Consider the following 21,561-nt stretch of genomic DNA (forward strand, 5'->3'; position numbering starts at 1 on the left):
ACCAAATCAATAAGCGTCTATATGACTGTATCACTCCATAATAATCGTTCATACTAGCTAGTGTACTAGTAGAAGCTTCCAGAGACGTCATACTGATTTCAACCACGTGGCAGCATTAAATTCCCGCCAAAACGTTTCAGCTGTGACTATTATATCGTTGAACATTCCATTCCATCTTCATCGATTAAAGTGTATTTCGCATAATTACATCTAACTATTTCAAAAGTATAGATTATACCACAGATCAAAATCAATACAAAATGGCACCAATCCACCCGGAAATCACTTACGCTGAGCGATGTAACGCCGATGAACCTGAAAAAGTGAGTTGTGTTTTATCGCCGATAGTAATACGAAACAAACCTTCTTCTTATATACTTATGAAATGGGATGAGTGGTATTGTCATTGAACACTTGAGTGTGTGTCGATATACAGTGCCGATTTCGAACTATCCAATCATCAAGGGAAAGTCAGCTGACTGTATCTCTCGATGTAATTATAGAACATCATCTACTTTACAATCAACGCTCCTGATATTCGAGGTGAACCTAAATTAGATATCAAACCAACTGAAATCTCTTTCGCTGCCAAAGCTGGAGAGTAAGTACAGATCAAACGGGTCTTTACATGTGCTCAACTGATCATATGTAATTTTCCATCAATTCAGCGTTTCAAAAGGTGTACCAGAAAAAGAATATGCTTTTGATTTACAATTATATGATGAAATTATCCCAGAGGTAAGTTTCTATTTTATAGAATACTAGCTATTTAGTATAGATAATTATAGTAATTCTCTAGAATCAAACACTGATCTAAATGTTTTGTGTTTATATGACTTTTAGGAAACCAAAAAAGTCGTCACTTCAAGAGCTATCGTTTTAGTTTTAAGAAAGAAAGAACCAAGATCAGAATACTGGTTAAGATTAACAAAAGAAAAACCAAATAGAAATTGGGTTAAAACTGATTTCTCTAAAGTGGGTATTACAATCTACGAGACTTCGCTCAACAGAGCGATTGTAATTTTATGGTGATGATACACAAGATAAACGAGATATACTGACTAGGATTTCTTATGACAAAATAGTGGGTGGACGAAGATGAACAAGAAGGTGCTGAAGAGTAAGCTATTTCACCTTTGGATCTTTTACTGTAGGTTTTGTGTGAGCTTGGGTTGATATATCGTCTTACTTACAGCCCAACCGCTGGTATGCAAGACCAAATGGCCGGTATGGGCGGCATGGGCGGCATGGGTGGCATGCCCGGTATGGAAGGTATGGGCGGTATGGGTGGAATGGGAGGTATGGGAGGTATGGACTTTGTGAGTATCGACAATCCTTTTGCGCCAATCGCCAAATGATAGCTATAATGGAAGAAAACATATCTTTCATCTTCAGCCTTAATGATCCCTTTGCTTTGTATAACACAAGCTAACTTGGCCCCTTATTATAGTCTAAAATGATGGAGCAAATGGGTGGCATGGGTGGTATGGGAGGTATGGGTGGTGCTGGTGGTATGCCAGATTTCGGTGCTGGTGGTGATGATTCAGACGATGATCAAGTACCAGAAGAGGAAGATGAAATTGAAGAAATCTCAACAAGTGGTGCTGCTGCCGATAAAGGAAAAGCCAAAGCTTCCAGTGTAAGTTCTCCTTTTTTTATCAAGTTTTTCGAAAGTGATCGACCGGATTGAAGCTGATTGTCAATCTCTTCTCTCATTAGCTCGACGATGTTGAGTAAATCATCCGTGGATTTAAAGGTGTTGCAAAGGGGCGGTATATATAAAAAGGTCGGATTCAAACGAAGATGACCCATAAATGGATTCCATATTATGCATATCAAGCAAATGACGTTTCCTGTTGGTCCGTTCAAATGTTTATTCTCAACAATGCTGGGTATTCTTTCCGCTTTTCTGCATTGAGTTTTCAGTAATACTGTTTGTCAATTACTGTATGTCAGTGATCAAAAGCAGACTTTCCTGTTAGCAATAAGTAACTCATCGGATGTCACTTTTCACATGATTAGGGAACGTCATCGTCAGAGAAGACACACGGTTTGCGTGCACATATGGCCAAAGAATAGCTAAGGAAGCGCTCTTGTTGATTGTGAACGTTTATCTTGGGTGTACCCAACAGAACGCTTCATTTATTTCCCGGTACACGTTAGAATCCAAGTGATCTATTCTTCCCGGTACATCAATTCCGATGCGGTGCAACGTCGTTAGACTAACTACAGCATATTTCGCGAGGTCTATCAAGCAAGATTAGACAAACTGTATGTGTGCTTGTTCTCATTTTATTTGAAATACAATGAAAAGTCTAAAATGCATATGTGTGTGGTATAAGTTCGTTACTGATTAACAATGTGCTTATATCGTCTGCTGGGAGGATGACGTTGTAGAGGTAGAAGAAGGTGTTGTGGATGGTTCAGGTGACCAATTATGCTGCCATTTATGTGGTGTTGTTAATACTCCTCCCTATAATGGTTTTTGGGTTTAAGATATGCAATTAGCATATTATAATGTAACATACTTTGTTTCAACGCAATCTCTCTCTCTCTCTCTCTCTCTCTCTCTCTCTCTCTCTCTCTCTCTCTTTGTTTTGTTTAAAGGGGTATTATTTTAAATTGAACTTACTCTTTCTAATAACTTTACAACAGATCTAGTAGGTTGAGCACCAACATTTAACCAATAATTTATTCTTTCTAAATTCCATTTAATTTCTTTTTCTTTTTTAATTATTTCACCTGAAATTTCTTGTTGTGGTTCACCTGATAAAAAAACATTATATTCTGAAGGTAATTTTAAATCTTTTCTAAATCTAGGTATTGGATCATATATACCTAAAGTTTCTAATGGTTTACCTTCTCTAGGTCTTTTTGAATTTATAGCTACAATATGATATAATGGATTCTTCTTATATCCATGTCTAGCTAATCTGATTCTTACTGGCATTTTGATGGAATTATATCTCAAAAGAACTGGAAGATTTTTGAAAATGAAAGATATTTGTTTCACGAATATCGAGTATATAAAGATTACCGTTGTTAAGTACTTGATACGGATTAATAATGTGTCACGATCAATGTTGTTGCTTTAGGAACAGTGGGCTTCTTACTTCACAACAATCCAACATCTCGAGAAATCTCAACTTGTCTGAACATTTGTCGAGATATCCGAGAACGTAACATCCTCAAGCTCAAGCATAGGACATACAGCGGAATCAAACGTATCAAATCGTTCAAAAAGCCTGATAGTATATAATCAGCTTTATCCCACATCATGACAGACACATGGCAAACACGCGCAAGTTACGTCAACTTCATGTTACAGGTTTACCCCGCGTATATGGTCCACCCATCAATTGTTTAACTGTCGCATTCCTCAAACCTTGAATTACATTTCTTATTTACTTGTACTTTCTTCTCTTCGTCATTACTACCTCTTTGGCTATTCATCCACTTAGCGTCGAGGAGACACTCAAACAGTCAATATGGCTTACAAATCTCAGTTGAGCTCTCAGCTCAACGGGCTCCTTGACAAGGTACTGTTCCTACTTACCTCTTACCTCCACTTCTCACCTGAACGCCATGATCACTCGCTGATGCTAGCATACTATCCCTCAGATGCGATCAACAGATTCAGATCATAGAGTCATGGCCTTGATAGACTTGAACAAAGAATTATCAAGATCCGTTGCTCCTATACCTACCTCATCTGGCTCAATATCTTCTTCATCAGCTTCTCGCAGAACTCAAGAAGTCAATTATACAGATGATTATACCGAAACTACCTTGTCTGAGAATGTCTTGAATCTTCTAGCTGATTCCAATGCCGAAGTCAAATCAGCTGCAGTATCATGGTATGTACTTCTTTTCACTAGCTGTTTATTCGAGATGAGACAAAACGCAGCTAGCTAATGACGTTTGGGAGCAGTGTCGCTTTGATGGCAAGAAAACCTCGTCCACAAGTTTTAACGAATATGGTCAATTCATTGTTAGAAGGTGTATCGTCAAATAATGAGGAAAGAAGAGATATATCTTGCTTAGGTGAGTTTCCTTTTTTCATCTCTGCTGTGAATCCGAAGCTCATGCGTTTCTATGTAGCCTTGAAGTCGGTAGTGACAGAAATGCCAATAGAAGGACAATCAGTGGAAAGTAACGTGGAAAGAATCGTTGTCCAAGTGTTCTCCCTTTTCAAGGTAAGCGCAAAATTCTTTCCTTCTCTGATCTCCAAATAGGCCGTCATTCAGAAGCGCCATTTATCCCCGAAATTTCCCTTCTCCAATCTTTCTGTTCTGCTGCCTATCACATGATAAGACTTGTTTTTCTATAGACATTGCTCTTGTTTCATGAGCTGATGACAAAATATTTCAGACCGATATAAATCCCCAAACCGCTTCAGAACTCTTACAGACTCTCACCGATCTCTTCAACCGATTCTCATACATTGTTATCAATTCACAAACTTTACAAACCACTTCCATCAAGTCATTAACCAATATCCTATCTTCAGCTAGACCTGCAATAAGGAAAAGAGCTATTCCTACCGTTTCAGCTCTTGTATCTACGAATCCAGGCTTGTTTGATTCATCCCTTAAAACAGAAATTGTAAAAGGGTTGGCGCAAGGTGCGGAATCAGTTCGAGTTTGGTTGGGTGTTATAGCTACCTTGGCTCGAGGTCAAAGTGTACATAAGATAGGTGCTTTATTAGCTGAAGAGAGCATCGGTTCCATAATTCTCAAGCAGACTGAGGATACAGAAGATGCCGAGACCGTGGAAGCTGCTTTAGTCGTGAGTTAGCGAAACTTCATAACTGTCCTGATAAATCGCTGATGCAAAATTCTTCAGGCTCTCGAAGTTCTCGTTCTTCGATGCCCTACTGAAGTCGCAACATACATCCAACCGATCACCGCAAGAGCTTTGGCTTTAATCAAATACGATCCCGTAAGCTTTTCGCCATAATCATCAATCGGTCATTGGCTTACTTCTGTTCATAGAATTACGTCGATGTTGATGACGACGACGTTGATATGGATGGAGAAGATGAAGACGATGAGGATGATGATGACGAATTTGAAGAGGATGCGTGAGTGACTTGGCCTTGTTGCTTGACAGCGAAAGCTGACATCCGTGATGTAAATAGCTATTCCGATGACGAGGACGATTCATGGAAGATCCGACGATCTGCTGCCAAACTCCTCTTGGCATTGATCGGTACTCGAAACGAACTTTTAGGAGACTTTTACGGCAATGCTGCACCTGTACTCATTTCCCGTTTCAGTGAAAGAGAGGAAAGTGTACGACTGGAAATTCTCGCAGCATTCGAAGTGTTACTTAAACAAACCTCTTCTGCTCGTGCTGCTGAAATAGTTTCTGGTGGCAGAAATAAGAGAAAGAGAAGCGAGGGAATGGATGAGGATTATATTGTAGATGATGGGTGAGTTAGCTGGAAATCCGTTTGTGGGCTTGAAAAGGGCTAACGATTTTGGTGTTTCAGCATTGTATCGTACCTACGAGCTAGTCTCCCTCAACTTTCTCGGGCTATCTTGAAACAGCTTTCCTCCAAATCCGTTCCCACTCGTCAGCAGTGCTTCCTTCTTTTGCGAGAAATTTCGAAAGCTCTTGGCGGCGGCCTGGACGATTCGTCAAACGCTATTTGTACAGCAGCTACATCAGCCATCCGATCAGTTGACAGCTCGACATCTGCTTCATTAGCCATTGCAGCTCTTTCATTCCTTACAGCTTTCTTTGCCGATCACCCGGCTCGTGTTTACGCTGATCATTTGGGACAACTGGTACCAGCCATTGTCAGATGTATGAAGGACAAATTGCAAAGAATCAGTTTCGAAGCTTTCAATGCCGGTTCCAGTCTGGCTCGAGCAGCTCGACCAAAGGGAACAACATCACCTTTATCTCCTAGTTTCACACAACCAGTACAACAGCTGTTCGATGCTACCACCTCCATCTTAGCAGACAACAGTGTAGACGGAGATGTAAGGGAAAAAGCTTTAGATACTCTTGGCTACCTCTTAGTACATGAAGGGGACGTATTCGCTCCCTCTTATCCAACAGCTTTACCTCTGATCACCTCTCGACTTGCAAACGAAAATACGGCTACAACAGCTGTTCAGGTCATCGGTAATATCGCTGAATCACCTTTGTGTAAAGGACGAGAATTCGAATCATGGTTGTTGCAAGTCTTACCTGAAGTTGTGGTGGCTCTAAGAAGAAGCAAACGATCCACCACAAAGACTTCCGAATTTACCTGTCTTTCCAATATCCTTGCTAGAGTCGGTACTGGTCTTCCACAACAGGCTGCAATTGACATTGTCGGGGAACTTCAACCATTCATCGAAACACCAAATGCTTTGGAGGTGGTCGCGTTGATCATTAGTCAACAACCAGCATGCAGACAGACGGTTGACACACAATTATCACCTAGAGTGATGGAGATCATCAAAACCCCTTCAGTCAATCAACATCTCGTCGACGCATTGTGCTCATTTTTCGCTGCTTATGTAGATGGTGATCAAGATTGTGCAACCCGACTTGTGCCAGCTTTAGTGGAGAACCTTGGTAAATCAAGTACTATACCAGATGCCACAAGAGGTGGTACATCAATTTACACCACAACCGCCAAAGTTATCGGAACTGTTGTCGCTCATTCTCTTAGAAATGCTGCTGGTGTATTAGCATTGTTCCAAAAGGTCTTCAAGGTGAGTCGAGTGTCAATTCTAGATCAGAACCAGCTGAAAACAAGACCCTTTTAGTCTGCTAAAGCTTCGGAGCCGGACGTATACCTCTCTCTGCTTTGTATTGGGGAAATAGGTCGAATAACGTGAGCTAGCTTTTTCCTGGAGACACTACGGCAAAAGCTGACCATGTGAAATCACAGCGATCTTTCTACCTCTCCTGATCTTTTCGACAAGGTATTGAGCTTTTTTAATGCCGACAGTGAGGAAGTCAGAAGCGCTGCCGCTTTTGCTGCTGGTGAGTGCTCTTTATCTCAAATCAGTAAACCACAATGCTAAACTTCGCTGTCAGGTAACCTTGCTGTTGGAGCGCCAAAGGTATTCTTACCTTCCATCACCAAACAAATTGAGACCGCAACAGACGAGTCATCCAGATTACTGGTGTTACATTCGCTCAAAGAGGTAAGCCTCGTGTGAACGCTACTAATATGGTATCTTGAGCTCATAAGTAATCTGATGTTATAGGTTATCCTGCATTCATCATCGGCTCAGCTCGAACTTCTTGCTGACTCGCTTTGGAAACCACTTTTCGCCGAGGATGTCTCAACAAATAATGGGGATATTGGAGACGACGGAGTTCGAAATGTCAAAGCTGCTTGTATTGGTAAATTGACTACTACCGCCCCAGGCAAATTCTTACCTCAGCTTCAAGTAAGTATCAGATATTGGCTGAAACACGGATCAATGCTTATTAACCGGTCACCGTAGGAATTACTCCGCTCGAGTCCAAGAAACAGAGCCATAGTTGCTGCAGCTGTCAGATACACGTTCATCGATACCTCATCCTCATACGATGAGGTCATCGCGCCTATCATCGTAGAGTTTTTATCCTTGATGAGGGACTCCAACCTAGTAAGCTTTCAGCTCACCATTAAAGCCAGGAGCTCGCTAGCTTACATACCGGGGTCTTAGATCGTACGAAGACTCTCGCTTGCCTCATTGAACTCTGCAATTCAGCATAAACCTCAACTAATCGTTGATAAGCTCAACACTCTCCAACCATTATTGTATGATGAGACTTATGTGAAGAAGGAATTACAAAGGGAAGTTCAGATGGGACCTTTCAAAGGTATGTCAGATCCGCCTTGCAAAGAGCGGACAAGAACTCTCAGCTGATATTATCCTTTCTAGCTATTGTGGACGACGGTCTCGAGAACCGTAAGACAGCTTACGAGACTATGTATACTTTGGTAGGCTAGCCGATTCCTGAATTATATGGCTAAATAGCTTACGTCTTGCCCTTCCATAGCTTGGAACTTGTTTCTCCAAAATCGACTTGCCAACCTTCACCGAAAGAGTTATGGCTTCTTTGTCTGATGATAATGAAGTGAAAGTATTAGGTTTGATGTTATTACTTAGATTGGGACAAATGTCACCTACTTCAGTTATACCAAGGCTAGACGATGTTGTCAACCCTATGAAGGTCATGATGAAAGACGTCGAGGTAAAAGATGATACTGTTAAACAAGACTTGGAAAGAAAAGGTGAGTCGAATATTCTCCTTGATGAGACTAAACATTACACCGCTAACCGAGTTTATTCCTTCACTAATAGAGGAGATGCAAAGATCTACTTTAAGAACAGCTGTGCCATTATTCAAATTATCAAATCCACAACAAGCCCCACAATTCCACGCTTTCGTTACTGGTTTATTAGCTAGTGATAAATGGAGAGATTTCAAAGATTATCAAGCTTAGGAAAAAGTTAAAGAGAGTGTGTTCTTACCGAGTGATACAAGCATTGTTCATGAAAGATTGAGTGAAGAGTAAATATGAAATGACCATTATGCATATGTGATACGTCTATCTTTATCGGAGAGCGAATCAAGGCTAGCTATCAGGCTGCATGCTCAATGGGCATAAAAAGCATAAAGATACATATATATCATTAGAACCATCTAAATAATCAAGTCAACCGAAACAAGTTGCAGTGCAAGATGTAAGCGAAGCATATACCCATATCCTGGATGAAACGAAGAGCGAATAAGAAGAGCCGCAAAGAAACAAGGGAAAAAAAAAAGAGTTTTGATAAAACGAAGAAAAGGAAAAAAAAAAAACGTTTTATAGCCATCTACTAACTTGATTCCAATCTCTTATTGGATTATTAATTTCTAAATTCAAAGCAAATTCAAAACATTCTCTTGATCTTTGTAATCTATTTTGTTTTGAAGAAATTTTACCTAATAAAAACCAAGCTTGAATTGAATCCCAACCTTTTTCTGAAGTTAAAGAATTTAATAAATTTTCAGCTAAATCCATTTTAGTTTTTTGTTTTTTATTTAATTCTGATTGTGTTAAATATATTTTTGATAATCCAATTATAGCATTTGAATTTTCAGGTTTTAATAATAATGATTTTATATATGATGATTCTGATTCTTCCAATAAACTCAAGTTTCTAACCCCCGTTGTCTGATCATTGTCATTCTCATTTTGATGTTGTTGTTGCTGCTGTTGTTGTTGATCATTTAAATAATTATAGTACATACCTAATTGAACCCAAACATCAGAATTTTCAGGATCTAAAACTTCTGCTTCTTCAATTGCAACTAAGCATTGTTCGATTTTATTCCATCTTCTAAATGTTGCTGCTGACATTAACCATAAATTCGATAATATCCTTGATTCTGCTAATGTTCTACCATGATCATCACCTTGTTGGGTAATCGGTGGTGGAGGTGGAGGTGCAGAATTTTTAGGTGAACGAGAATTACGGAAATGCGAATGTATCGCTGTAGGTGCTAATGATTGTGTAGCAGATTGAGATCTTTCTCTGCCGTGTACTTGCTGCTGTTGTGGGATAAGAGCAGGTTGAGTATTAGACGGTCGACGTATACTACTTGGTCTAGAAACTGGTGCTGAAGTCGTCTGACTAGATTGATGTCCAGGTACATGTAAATGTTTCGTTATCTTCTGTGATTTAATCGATAAGCTTCTTCTAGGTTTTTCATCTTCCGCTCCTCCTCCTCCACTAGGTAAAGTTGAAGGCGTCGGGGAAGGAGAAGGTGACTGTACTGTTATAGGTGGTTTTTCTGTAATCGGAGAAGCAAGGGAGATAGGGTTGATTATAGGTTTCTCATCCATAGGTGTTGGTGGTTGTACTATCAGTTGTAATGAACAATTAGCGAGAATTCTCTTCAAACGGATTTGTGGTGGGGGAGCATGTCCTTGATGGCGATCAGGCAAATTAAAGACAGGGACGATTTACATACCTGAGACAGTGGCCGCATCATTGAAACCTAGATTAACAAAACTACCACCTAAATCATTGATAGTTTGATTATCATTTATAGTAGTTTCAGTACCTGTATTTAAAGCCGATAAACTACCTGAAGAAGTAACAGATTTTAATCCAGATGATTTACCGAAACCTGAATGATAACCTAATTTTTTCCTATTTTTACCTGATCTTGCACTGAAGAAAGCAAATAATTCTTGTTGTTTATACATCGCAATTTCTGGACCTTGAGTCTTTTCAATTATAACATTTAATGTCATTCTTAACCTTATAACATGTTCTAATTTAACTGATCTACTCAAAGTTGTAGTTCTAGGTGGGGATATGGATAAATGAGGGAATGATCCATCTTTCAATATTAATGGTTGTTGTTGCTGATGCTGATGCTGATTATCCAAAGTCGACGTATTAGCGTTGGTATTGGTTGTTGTAGGTGTGGGTGGTCTTATAGCAAAATCTTTTGATTCAACTTCGTTAGACGAATCATTGCTGCTAAGTGAAAAATCTTCATCTTGAGCGGCTTCTTCCTCATCTTGTTCCCAAACACTTATTCCAGCTTCACAAGCTTTCAAAGCTCCTTCCCAATCCCGTCTGGCTGTCAATAATAAAGCTAACAAATGCCATGCTTGAACATTAGTTGAGTCGAGCTCAAGAGAAGACCGTATACTTTGAGTAGCTGCATCGATAGATCGAGCTTCTGCCTGACAATGTGCGAGGTGATAATAACCAGATGAAGAAGGGAAAAGATCGATAGCAGCTGTCAAGTGGTTAATAGCTTGTGCTTGATATGTTGGTCGATCAACAGCATCGGCAGCTACGTGAATAGAAATTTATTAGTTTCCTCGCGGATCGTGGTATGGGTAAGTCAGATTAGCTAGAAAGCAACAGAATACTCACTATAAACTGCCATACCCATTCTAATTATACCTTTAGCTTCTTCTATACCAGCTCTCAGATCATTTCCTATACCTACACCACCACTCGACGATAAAACATCACCAGCTAAAGCAGCGTATCTCCAAGCTTCTTCAGTTTCGCCCAAATCTCTACTTAATAATCTGGTACCGCCTAACAGAGTTTCGATAAATTGCTTATCACTATCAATTTCAGATTCAGCGAATTGAGCTTTCTTTTCTAGGTCATCTAAATCAGCATTATCAGTTTGTCTTCTGATTTCAGCCGGAGAAGCCGCATCTTCGTTCGTTGGTCTCCGTTTCAGTTGTAATGAAATTTCAGGTTGCTGAGTTTGTTTAGCTTTTAACACCAATTGAACATATAACTCAAATGCCCTTCTAGCATCATTTGAATCTCCGATATCAGATAAAAGATGTGTGAGATGTCTAAGGATAGTTTGCGATTGGAATGTCAAAGTCATGGCCCACCACAATACCGATATTACTTCTCTACCTAATTCGGCCGATTTACTGTACAAAGCCACACAGATTTCGGTAAAATCCGTCACTGGTCTATTGATTGACCCTGCTCTAGGGAACGATGTTGTGGTTTGCAATAGAGCTCGACCATTGTGTATGGCTTCTATCACTTCTTTTGACCATAAAGCGCGAGCTGATAGGTTCGATGGCGCTGAATAGAGAAGACGAGGTTCGGGTGGTGGTTGACGAGAAGAAGGGTAGGTAAACTTCAATGCCCTCAAATAGAGAAGTAACATCCGCTGTCGTTGTATTGGGCGGAAGGTTGCAGGCCAAGAAGAGTTGAAAGCGTGATATGTACGTAGTATGCGCAATGTGAGATGAGAATCTTGCTGGTTCTGTTGAGATTTACGGGCAGATAGTACTGATGATCTTGTGAGAGCCGTTGATATCCAACGATATATTTCTCGCTGAGGGTCAAAGGGCGATTTTGGCGCGGAACTCGGACTGGTAAGGTATGCTGGTAGTGGTAGATTATGTTGTGAAAGAGATTGTATTAAAGGTATAGTCAAGAGGTAAGATTGAATAGCTTGTGAATAATCTGGATTCTGTGCGAGCTCGTAGCTCAAGCCTGAGACGAAGTCAGACACTCAGACACAAGTTTCGATGGCTACTGCAACGTAAAAGCGATAGTATGGATAGCACCTACCTTGCAAGCACCTCCCCCGAATCCTCTCTAGCACAGCAGCATCACCTTGTACAACCCCTAACCTATTCTCAGCATTCCAATCTATAACTTGGTATATCCTCAAAGCATCTTCATGCGAGCCTAAAGCATGGAAGTGGTATGCCAGCGTAAGTTTTGCAGACTATTGATGGTAGTTGCATTGTCAGATTGAATATGCTACGATATTTACGCATGCGTCTCAGGGGTGTACTTACTGTTAATTCAGTAGTTGACAATTTATTGCTTGATATCAGATTTTCCAGGCCCTTTATACCTTCTCTGACCTCATCTATACTTTCTGATCCTACACCATTCCACCATAAATTACCTTCTGACCATTCTCTTGAATCATCCGATTCATCACCATCTAAATCACCTGCACTTAAATAACTTGCTTTTGATATTGACGCCGTATCACCTCTTATCGTACTTGATCCAGAACCAGCTATAGTCGAGGATGAATTATCTGGTATATCCAAAGATGCTTTCTTGCGATGCCTTAAATGTGGATGTGGTATATGTACAAAAGATGAATGTGATCCACTTTGACCAGTTCCAGTTGTATTTGCTGAATCATTTGACGAATTACTTGATCCAGGTGGTTCAGTTAATGAAGATTGTGGCTGTGATGAAGCTGATACAGTTATATAACCAGAAGACGAAGTTGTGGAATGTGAAGTTGATGAAAGATATAATAAAGATATATCACGAAGATGATGTATCAATGCAGTATCTGGTTTTTGGTAAATCTTGTCAGCTACAATTCCAAGCCATCGGTCATGACTCATTTGCCAAGAAATACCAATATTATGTCTATAACTCAGAATATCATAGATTCAGCTCAAAGAAGTATATACTCACTACCACCAGTATGCTTCCCCCACTTCCTGACCAATTCTCCCCAGCTTAACTCAGTCTTATTTGGTGCTTGTCCAGGATTCGATTCAGCCCAAGCACCTCGGAGTAAAGCGGCTGTAAGTGAGGTGTTGTAATGAGCTCCCTTTGGACTTGCTGCAGCTGCTGATGTGGAAGCTGACATGGTGATTGTGTCCAGGCGATAATGGCAGGCTACAAAACCCCTTCTTTTTTGATGATCAGCAGTTTGTTATAATTGGTATCTGTCAATATTAATCGATGCAGAAAGATAGAAGAAGGATAGAGGATAGAGGATGGAGGACTGCGCGGGTATAACTTAACGTTTAGATATGACATGATCTGATAGATACTTACGTAATAACCGGGGAGATCTTGTTTTTATCGCGACTCAAAAGATAAAAAGTCGGATTAACCTTGTCCACAAGATAACACTTGCAACTATTCTTCATTGATTGACCTATTGATACTATTTGCCAACCCATCTATTCCAAATACTGTATCAGTACCCTGTAGCTTTGTATCATAGGTAAGAGCGCTGGAATCAAATCTCAAACACACTGAGCAGAGCGAAAAAGGCATTAAAAATGGTTACTACACACGGGTAAGTCAACTTGATCCAAACCTATGACATATGTATCGAGACACATTCATCTTTCGTTCATACTAATCTGTATGTTACCGCTTTTAGCCTTGCTATACCTACGAAAGCCAATGGCAACTCATCATCATCCTCACAATCATTTTCAAAGTCACCTCCATCGTATATGGAGTATACATCTTCCGCTCCATTCCCTCCACCTTCCTCAAAACATGACGATAATGAAGATGTACCATCTCATCTATACGAGAAATTGCCTGAACATATAATGCAAACCAATTCTAAAGGTCAAAAAGTACCAGATTACTTGAAAATGATATTAATGTGTAAATAGATTTCTACCTTTCTTCAACCTTTACTTCGTAGACAGCTAATATCCAATGGATGATTCCTTTATAGCAAAGGTATATTCTGCACCATTAAATCTAAAAGAGACCCCATTGACACATGCTATCAATCTTTCCGCCAAACTTGGTAACGAAGTGAGCTGTTTCTCCTTTGTAAAGTTTTACGTAGCAGACTGATCAACCCTAATAGATATGGCTCAAGCGTGAAGATCTTCATCCTGTATTTTCCTTCAAAATTCGTGGTGCTTACAATATGATGGCTTCGTTGTCTGAAGAAGAGAAGAAAAAAGGTGTTGTGACATGCAGTGCGGGTATGTGTATAGGTGGTTCAGTACATCCATCTCCTACTTATGGTTGTGTGACCACTAATGTTCAATTTTACTGGCAACACAGGAAATCACGCTCAGGGAGTAGCATTATCGGGAAATTCATTGAATATACCAGCTATAGTAGTAATGCCAGTATCTACACCATCGATAAAATGGAGAAATGTACAAAGATTGGGAGCTACAGTAGTATTGCACGGAAAGGACTTTGATGAAGCCAAAGCAGAATGTAGTAGATTAGAGAAAGAGAAGGGATTAACATTCATTCCACCTTTTGATGATCCTTATGTTGTTGCTGGTCAAGGTACAATTGCAATGGAAATTTGTCGACAAGTACCATTTAGTGCAAACGATATTTCCGGTATATTCGGTTCAGTTGGTGGAGGTGGTATGATTGCAGGTATTTCATCATACATCAAAAAAGTTGCTGCACCATCAGTCAAAGTTATCGGAGTGGAAACTGTTGATGGCGATGCAATGGATAAATCATTAAAAAAAGGCAAAAGAGTTTTATTAGATGAAGTTGGTCCTTTTGCAGATGGTACAGCAGTTAGAATTGTAGGTGAAGAACCTTTCAGAGTATGTAAAGAACATTTAGATGAAGTTGTTTTGGTCAATAATGATGAAATTTGTGCTGCTATAAAAGATGTTTTCGAAGGTGAGTAAAGGAAATATACATTTTGTGATACAAATATACTGAATTTAGATTTGCTGTGCAGAAACTCGATCAATCCCAGAACCTTCAGGTGCATTGGCATTGGCAGGTTTGAAAGCATATATATCACGAAATAACCTTGTTGGAGCAAACAAACGTTTCGTAGCTGTTATTTCAGGAGGGAATATGAACTTTGGTAGACTGAGATTCGTAGCTGAACGTGCAGAGATCGGTGAAAGAAGAGAGGTCTTGATAAGTATCAAAGTACCTGAACAACCCGGATCGTGAGTTTTGCGAATGACGTTCGCCTTGTTCGAGCTCATATATCAGGAAAATAGATGAAGTTGATACTTATCTATTTATTCCTTTATAGTTTCCTTAAATTCCATTCATTATTAGAAGGAAGAGCAGTAACAGAATTTACATACAGATATTCAAGTGCATCAACTGGATATATAGTTTGTTCATTCATATTATCTTGTGCATCATCATCTGCGACTGGACCTACAAAAGAAGCAAGAGCAAAAGAAATCAATGAATTATTCGAAAATTTCAAGAAAAACGGTATTGAAGCAGTTGATTTATCAGAAGATGAATTTTCAAAATCTCATGTAAGACATCTGGTTGGTGGTAGATCTGACGTTGAACATGAAAGATTATTCAGATTTGGTATGTTAAGACACCTTTCCCCTTTTAATTATGTTTTTCTTTGGCATCTTAGTCAGAGTATTTGAGGCTGAGCTATCTTGCCTACGTAGAATTCCCGGAACGACCAGGAGCTTTAGGTAATTTCTTGAAAGGCATGAAATCAGATTGGAATATTTCGATGTTCCATTATAGAAATCACGGATCAGGTCAGTCGATCTCAAACGAATTTAGTTGCATGGCGTTATTTAAGAATTACTGATACTATTCTCCCTTGTAGACGTCGGTAAAGTACTTATCGGTATACAGGTACCTAAAGACTCATATGATGCTTTTGGCGAATTCTTGAATGATCTTGGATACGTTTACGTTGAAGAAACACAGAACCCAGCTTATACATCATTACTTAGAACTCAAGCATAGAATCAGGATGAAGAAATTGGCTAGCTCGAGTTCGCCGAAAAGATCGACATCATCGATCATCGGATATAGGAAAAATCGCTTGCTTGTAGGAGGTCTCTGATTTGATGATACAGTTGCGAGCAGAAAGTTGTAAAATATGCATAATACATTCAAATCATTCTATTCTCTACCACTCCCTCAACGTATAGTCTATTCTTCTTTAGTTGCTGTCATCGTCAATAAAGTATAGCTCGTTTTCATTCATCTGATCGTCATTGTCGTTGTCAAATTGCGAATCACTACTACGCGTGGTTTATTGTTTACCCCGCGTTTATTACGTTGTTGTAATCGAGCATCCGATTATATTTCGTGTTCACAATATCAAGGTACTTGCTTATAGATCGCTCAGGTGCTATTAATCTTGATAGCACTACGTTCCAAACATATCCACTGACAAGACTGGCAGGTATACTCGGGGAGAGATTGCTCTAGGGGGTCCTCATCAAAGACCACACAAAATGCCTAGACCAGTAACGGTAACATATACCTTACATCCATCTTCAACTTCAATAACATCTATTCCAAATCATAGTCAGTCGAATCAGATATTACTTTTAGCTATTCAAGGTATAAAGAAACATTTACCTTTAAGAAATTTGCACTGGAAATCATCAACTAGAACTTCATTGAAAACTATACAAGAAGTTGAAGTCAATTTAATTGAATTAGGTGAAAGTTCAACTAATCCTTCAAATAATCCAAATAATCATTTTAGTTCAAGTGATGGTTTAAGTGTTCTGGACAATCCTCTGGTCAATCTTTGCTTAGTGGTTTGTGAAGTAAGTCTTGCCTTTCTATTCGCAATCTTCAAGCTCTTGAACTCGTCATTCATATTGATTTGATACCTCTCTGTAGGACGCAGAAATATATAAGATCCAAACCAAATCATTCATACGAGATTGGTTATCCCTATTAGCAGCTAGACGTACACCACATGCACCTTTAATAGTATTAGTAAATCCACCGAATCCATCTGGTCAAATAAGTGGAAGTAGTGGGAAAAGTGTATGGGGAAAAGACAAAGGTATTTTAGGTAAACTGAAAACCGATTTTAACGTTGGTAAAAGGGATAGGTATGTTTCTTCTTGGTTGTTTGGCTTATACAGTATATTGCAATTTCAAAAGATGATTTGACTGATATATGTGGACAATCATACCTAAATCTAGATGCGTTCAACTTAATTTACCGTTACCAGGTACAAATGATCCAGCAGCATGGCCAGAATTGATAAATAAATTAAAAGAATCTTTAGTTTCTGCTTTTGATCAAGCTATAATTGAACGTGAAGAAGAAGTCAAAAGAGGTGAAAGTCAAAGATTAAATGTCGGTTGGAATTTCTGTACTTGGTTTTTGCTAAAAGTGAGTTTTACTATTCCGTTAAAACCTATTCTTAATATTATGTATGTAATAGAAGTAATTATCATCATACGGCTGACTCCTTAAATCTTGTTTTAAGGAATCATTAGCAAATTCATTTGAATCAGTTAATTTACCTGAAGATTCATTGATTATATATGAAGAATTAGAAGCATCATTTTTTCAAGTTTTAAAAGAACAAAATCTGAATTATTTTGGTAATGGATTATCAAAATTAGGTGGTAGTTCTTTTGGTGATGATTCATTACCTATATTAGATACAACACAAAAACCATATAGAGAATTAATAAGAAATAGTCAAATAAGTATATTTGATTTTAGAATTTATTTATTTGCAAGGCAAGGTAAATTGTTAGGTGAAAAATTAGGTAGAATAACTGAAGTTGCAAAAAGAGGTCAATGGTTCGTAGCTTCTTTAACTAGAAGATTAAGGGAAGCTGAGGTGAGTTGGAATTTGATTACTTAAATCAATACCAATTTACTATCTACACACCTAATAACCCTGCTTAATGTGTCCAAACAGTCATCCCTAGCCGAACATTTCATCGAATCTTGGACTTATACAGCATGTATGGATATAGTATCGAAATGTGATCAATGGTCAAGGATAGATAGACCAAATGGTGACTATTCAGGCTTAGTAGCATATGAATCGGCCAGATCAGAATTGCTAGATATCGCTCGTATACAGGTGAGCTACATCTTCTACCTCCTTTATCAGCTTAAGATGCCCCATGTCATTGATCTCTTCCTGAAATGCTAGAAGATTGACTTTTGCTGCTAGGTCGAGAGAATAGGGGTATCCTCAGGTCATTTACCACCGATTTACCCATTCAATCCTGCATCATCACCTTATCCAACTTTAGCAGAAGAAGAAGATGTTTTATTCGAATCATCATCGAACGGGTTATCAGATGACGAAGAGTTACAACATACATCATTAAAAGCTAAACAAAGAGACTTAAATGACGAGAAGCCAGAGCTATCAAATGAACAACTAGTCGATGCACAGAAAGATAAAGCGAATTGTAGAGCGTTATATTTAGGCTTAACTAAGAAAACTATAAAAGCTTATGAATCTTGTGGTAAAATCAACTCCGTGATTAGGTTAAAAGCTGATTTGGCGGCTCTAGCTTTGTGAGTGATTGAATAGCTTTGACAAGGTCACAAGATACATCATTCAGGTTTATAGGCTGACTTGTTTTATCCAATACAAGGTATACACAGAATTGGATTGAGGCTTATGACCTATCGCGGATATTAGCGAAAGATTGTGCGGAATTGTTAACTTGGGACCCTATATCGAAGTTTGCTTTAGAAGGAGCTCTACAGGCGCATAGAGAGTTGGGTAAAGAGAAGGATGAAGATTGGGAGAATCTTGCATTGGCGTATCTGAGACTATCTGCTATACTTAACGAAGGATCAGAGAAGGATACGACAGGAGGCGAAAGTATATCGGAAATGGAAAATGCTGTCGCCGGGTTGAAGGATTCCGAAAATGAACAAGATGGTTTGTCCTACTACTTCTTCACCAAAAAAGGATATTAACCCATGACTGACTGAATCATTGGTTCTTAGTGGAAGGTCATAAAGCGTTCAAAGTGAGACTCACTAGTGATCAATCACAATACGAAGATGAGACCAATCAGACTTCGATACGAGTGGAAATAGATAATGTTTTGCCTATAGTAAGTGTATTCAACAGCCTTACTGAAAATACATATGTGTAGCTGAACGAAAGTCGGATGTCAGCCGTTAGAGGTTGATAGTATATCCTTGGATTTTACGGATGCGCATGGCGAGATAATCACTTTTTCGAGCGATAACACTAATCTGCGACCTGGTCTGAACGTGATCTCCGCTCGTTGCTCGGTAAGCTATCGCATCCTGAGTCCTTATTACATTCCCTTCGTAATCCTGACGTTGTTACAGACTTGTACTCAAGGTTTATACACTTTACAAACAGCGACTCTCGTTGTTGGGTCTATAAATTTCATATACAACAAATATGTTGAAGGACATAGAATCAAAGTCAAACGAGATTCACAAGGTGTAGAAGCTAAATTAAGAATGCCTTATCACAGTAAGAATCCACATCCTCTTCAGCTGGTCTTTGTGGTTGTAATTGATACAAAATCGTTTCATAGTCAAACTCGATGAAGATCCAAAAGTGGTAGTAGAAGTCAAGGCCGGTCAAATAGATATGAAAAGTGTGAGAATTGGATTAAGATCGTTGATTAGCGAAGTTACCTATCTTATCCATGAAACTGAATTCGATGGAAAAGGTGAGTAGGTCTCGCTGTACCGCTAACTATTTCTACTAATGATAAAACATATTCAGATATAGAAGTGGATGAATCCGGGCTCATCCATATAGGCGATATTGAAGTTGGTGAAGATGTGGAAATAAGCATTCCTTATGCAGGTGTACCACAAGGAGAATTTGCCAAAGTCAGTTTGTGCCAAGTCTATCTTTGGCCTTCTGTGTCTGCGTATTGAGATATCATACTGATAATAATGATCAGTCTCAGATTATTGTACAATATGATACTTCACTCGGTCCAAGAGAATGGATCGATAATCAAGTTGTCTTTATGGGTTTACCATTAACAGTCAATGTACAAGATTTCTTTAGACCAGAATGGTAAGTCCAGTGAATAGCATTATCTTGCCTGTTAGGTCTGCTGATAATTGTACTTCCAGCTTGATATCACATTTTACAATTGCTTCTGATGGTAAAGAGTATCTTCGTATAACCTCGGTAGATTTAAAGGCACCCGAAGATGCAGGATATCAAGTTGAATCTAGTAGGAAAGCATGGAAGAATAACGCAGTGAGCTCGAATCTGTAGATAGAGCGCCGAAGTTGGCGACTGATAGAACACATTTGGCCAGACTATCACGCCGAATCAGCCTCTTTCTTGTCTATTCAAGATTAAGAAAATGAGTAAGAGTGATGGTCAGTCGAACCTGATCTTCTGTTCCGATAGAGCTTATTTTGCTGATATATCGATAACAGATGGTGCGGTATTAAGGCTCCGTATACGTTATCGAAGTTTAGAAGAAGGTAAGTTATACATCGCATCATTTGATTGTCTCAATCAAAATATAGGTTGAGCTGAAAGGTCGATTTGCTTGGTAGAAATACGATCATCAACTGAATATGCTCTTTCGAGCTTGCCACCATCTACTCGAGAAACTGTCCAGAGTGTAACCAAAGAATGGATAAATGATAAAGGAAAATGGTTGAAGCCTTATCTACTTGGTCTATCACCTTCAGAAATCTTGGCAGAGACGCTGAAGCCTCTAAATAAGGATGCAAAAGAAGAATTTATAGAGGCTTTGCATAGACCAGACCAGCAGCAAGAGCAGATATGGCGTACTTTGGAAATACCTGTTGACGTTCCTCAACATCGAGTAAGTGATAAGCTGGCTGTTTGGAAGTTTTTGCTCCAGTTACTGTCATGGCGTGATCGAATAAGGATTTCACTGATAATCGAATTTCTTGTTATGGAAAATAGCTCTTGACGAAAATTCAGATGGAACCTATAACGCCTTTGAATGACATATATGAGGGAAGAGCAATAAATATGAAGTTAACTTTATCAACTCATCTAACTTGGTGCGGAACAAATATTAAAGATCAAGAAGGAAAAAAACTGGTATTCGATATTCAGAATAATGAAGATTGGTTAGTAGTAGGTAAAAAGAAAGGATATTATACAAGTAATGCAAGTTATGCTATATACTTTTTCGGATTGACTGATAGTTGGATTTCGTACTAATACTGATTGATCTATATGATTTTATTTTTTTTTGGTATTTTTAGCCAAATCAACCTGAACAACAACAAATAATCTTGATACCAATGAAATCAGGTCAATTATTCTTACCTCAAATCAATATACATTTAATGGATAATTTGGTACTTAATCATAGTTCATCTAAACAATATCAAGGTAAATCAGATTCAGATGAAAACCAACTATTATGTGAAAATTATTTCGAAAATGCTTCTCAAAGTATACAAGTTTTACCGTGTAAAAAGGAGATTAATACGTTTATACCTCTTGAATATGTATAAAGGGTATAATACTCTAAAGGCAGGAAGAATGGATAGATGAAAGAAGATATATATACTCTATTCTACTATACATACGAGCGATGTGCGAGCTGGACAATGGTCTTTTGG

At 38.8% G+C, this 21,561-nt stretch overlaps 6 protein-coding genes across 6 annotated transcripts; 4 read left to right on the plus strand and 2 right to left on the minus strand.

Annotated features, from left to right (window-relative positions):
- Positions 1-260: 260 nt before the first annotated feature.
- On the plus strand, positions 261-1,737 carry L201_000778 (uncharacterized protein; the record flags this gene model as incomplete). Its single annotated transcript, XM_066216574.1, has 8 exons — positions 261-323; positions 504-601; positions 669-738; positions 844-975; positions 1,086-1,120; positions 1,196-1,319; positions 1,451-1,639; positions 1,720-1,737. The coding sequence occupies 8 exons, from the start codon at positions 261-263 to the stop codon at positions 1,735-1,737; spliced, it is 729 nt and encodes a 242-aa protein (XP_066072671.1).
- Positions 1,738-2,365: 628 nt separating this feature from the next.
- L201_000779 (ribosomal protein S16) lies at positions 2,366-2,950 on the minus strand (the record flags this gene model as incomplete). The annotated part of the gene is made up of 2 exons (XM_066216575.1): positions 2,366-2,473; positions 2,633-2,950. The coding sequence occupies 2 exons, from the start codon at positions 2,948-2,950 to the stop codon at positions 2,366-2,368; spliced, it is 426 nt and encodes a 141-aa protein (XP_066072672.1).
- A 538-nt stretch (positions 2,951-3,488) lies between these two features.
- L201_000780 (uncharacterized protein) lies at positions 3,489-8,446 on the plus strand (the record flags this gene model as incomplete). The annotated part of the gene is made up of 18 exons (XM_066216576.1): positions 3,489-3,539; positions 3,622-3,857; positions 3,932-4,044; positions 4,102-4,196; positions 4,372-4,788; positions 4,846-4,941; positions 4,995-5,083; positions 5,141-5,434; positions 5,495-6,713; positions 6,768-6,835; positions 6,893-6,987; positions 7,042-7,151; positions 7,215-7,400; positions 7,458-7,601; positions 7,662-7,818; positions 7,881-7,939; positions 7,999-8,233; positions 8,304-8,446. 18 exons carry the CDS (start codon positions 3,489-3,491, stop codon positions 8,444-8,446), a joined length of 3,807 nt encoding a protein of 1,268 aa, XP_066072673.1.
- A 363-nt stretch (positions 8,447-8,809) lies between these two features.
- On the minus strand, positions 8,810-13,122 carry L201_000781 (uncharacterized protein; the record flags this gene model as incomplete). Its single annotated transcript, XM_066216577.1, has 6 exons — positions 8,810-9,849; positions 9,961-10,800; positions 10,884-11,987; positions 12,066-12,225; positions 12,299-12,816; positions 12,945-13,122. 6 exons carry the CDS (start codon positions 13,120-13,122, stop codon positions 8,810-8,812), a joined length of 3,840 nt encoding a protein of 1,279 aa, XP_066072674.1.
- Positions 13,123-13,543: 421 nt separating this feature from the next.
- Positions 13,544-15,953, plus strand: L201_000782 (threonine ammonia-lyase, biosynthetic; the record flags this gene model as incomplete). Its single annotated transcript, XM_066216578.1, has 9 exons — positions 13,544-13,560; positions 13,648-13,883; positions 13,957-14,039; positions 14,095-14,215; positions 14,298-14,888; positions 14,950-15,169; positions 15,259-15,554; positions 15,644-15,739; positions 15,811-15,953. 9 exons carry the CDS (start codon positions 13,544-13,546, stop codon positions 15,951-15,953), a joined length of 1,803 nt encoding a protein of 600 aa, XP_066072675.1.
- A 497-nt stretch (positions 15,954-16,450) lies between these two features.
- On the plus strand, positions 16,451-21,453 carry L201_000783 (uncharacterized protein; the record flags this gene model as incomplete). The annotated part of the gene is made up of 19 exons (XM_066216579.1): positions 16,451-16,771; positions 16,848-17,065; positions 17,160-17,352; positions 17,450-17,812; positions 17,894-18,061; positions 18,155-18,507; positions 18,588-18,880; positions 18,949-19,058; positions 19,123-19,242; positions 19,303-19,453; positions 19,518-19,655; positions 19,712-19,821; positions 19,896-20,014; positions 20,074-20,203; positions 20,265-20,328; positions 20,389-20,436; positions 20,512-20,786; positions 20,891-21,100; positions 21,199-21,453. 19 exons carry the CDS (start codon positions 16,451-16,453, stop codon positions 21,451-21,453), a joined length of 3,639 nt encoding a protein of 1,212 aa, XP_066072676.1.
- Positions 21,454-21,561: the final 108 nt, after the last annotated feature.

This window comes from Kwoniella dendrophila, chromosome 1, assembly GCF_036810415.1.
Source record: "Kwoniella dendrophila CBS 6074 chromosome 1, complete sequence".
Taxonomy (NCBI): domain Eukaryota; kingdom Fungi; phylum Basidiomycota; class Tremellomycetes; order Tremellales; family Cryptococcaceae; genus Kwoniella; species Kwoniella dendrophila.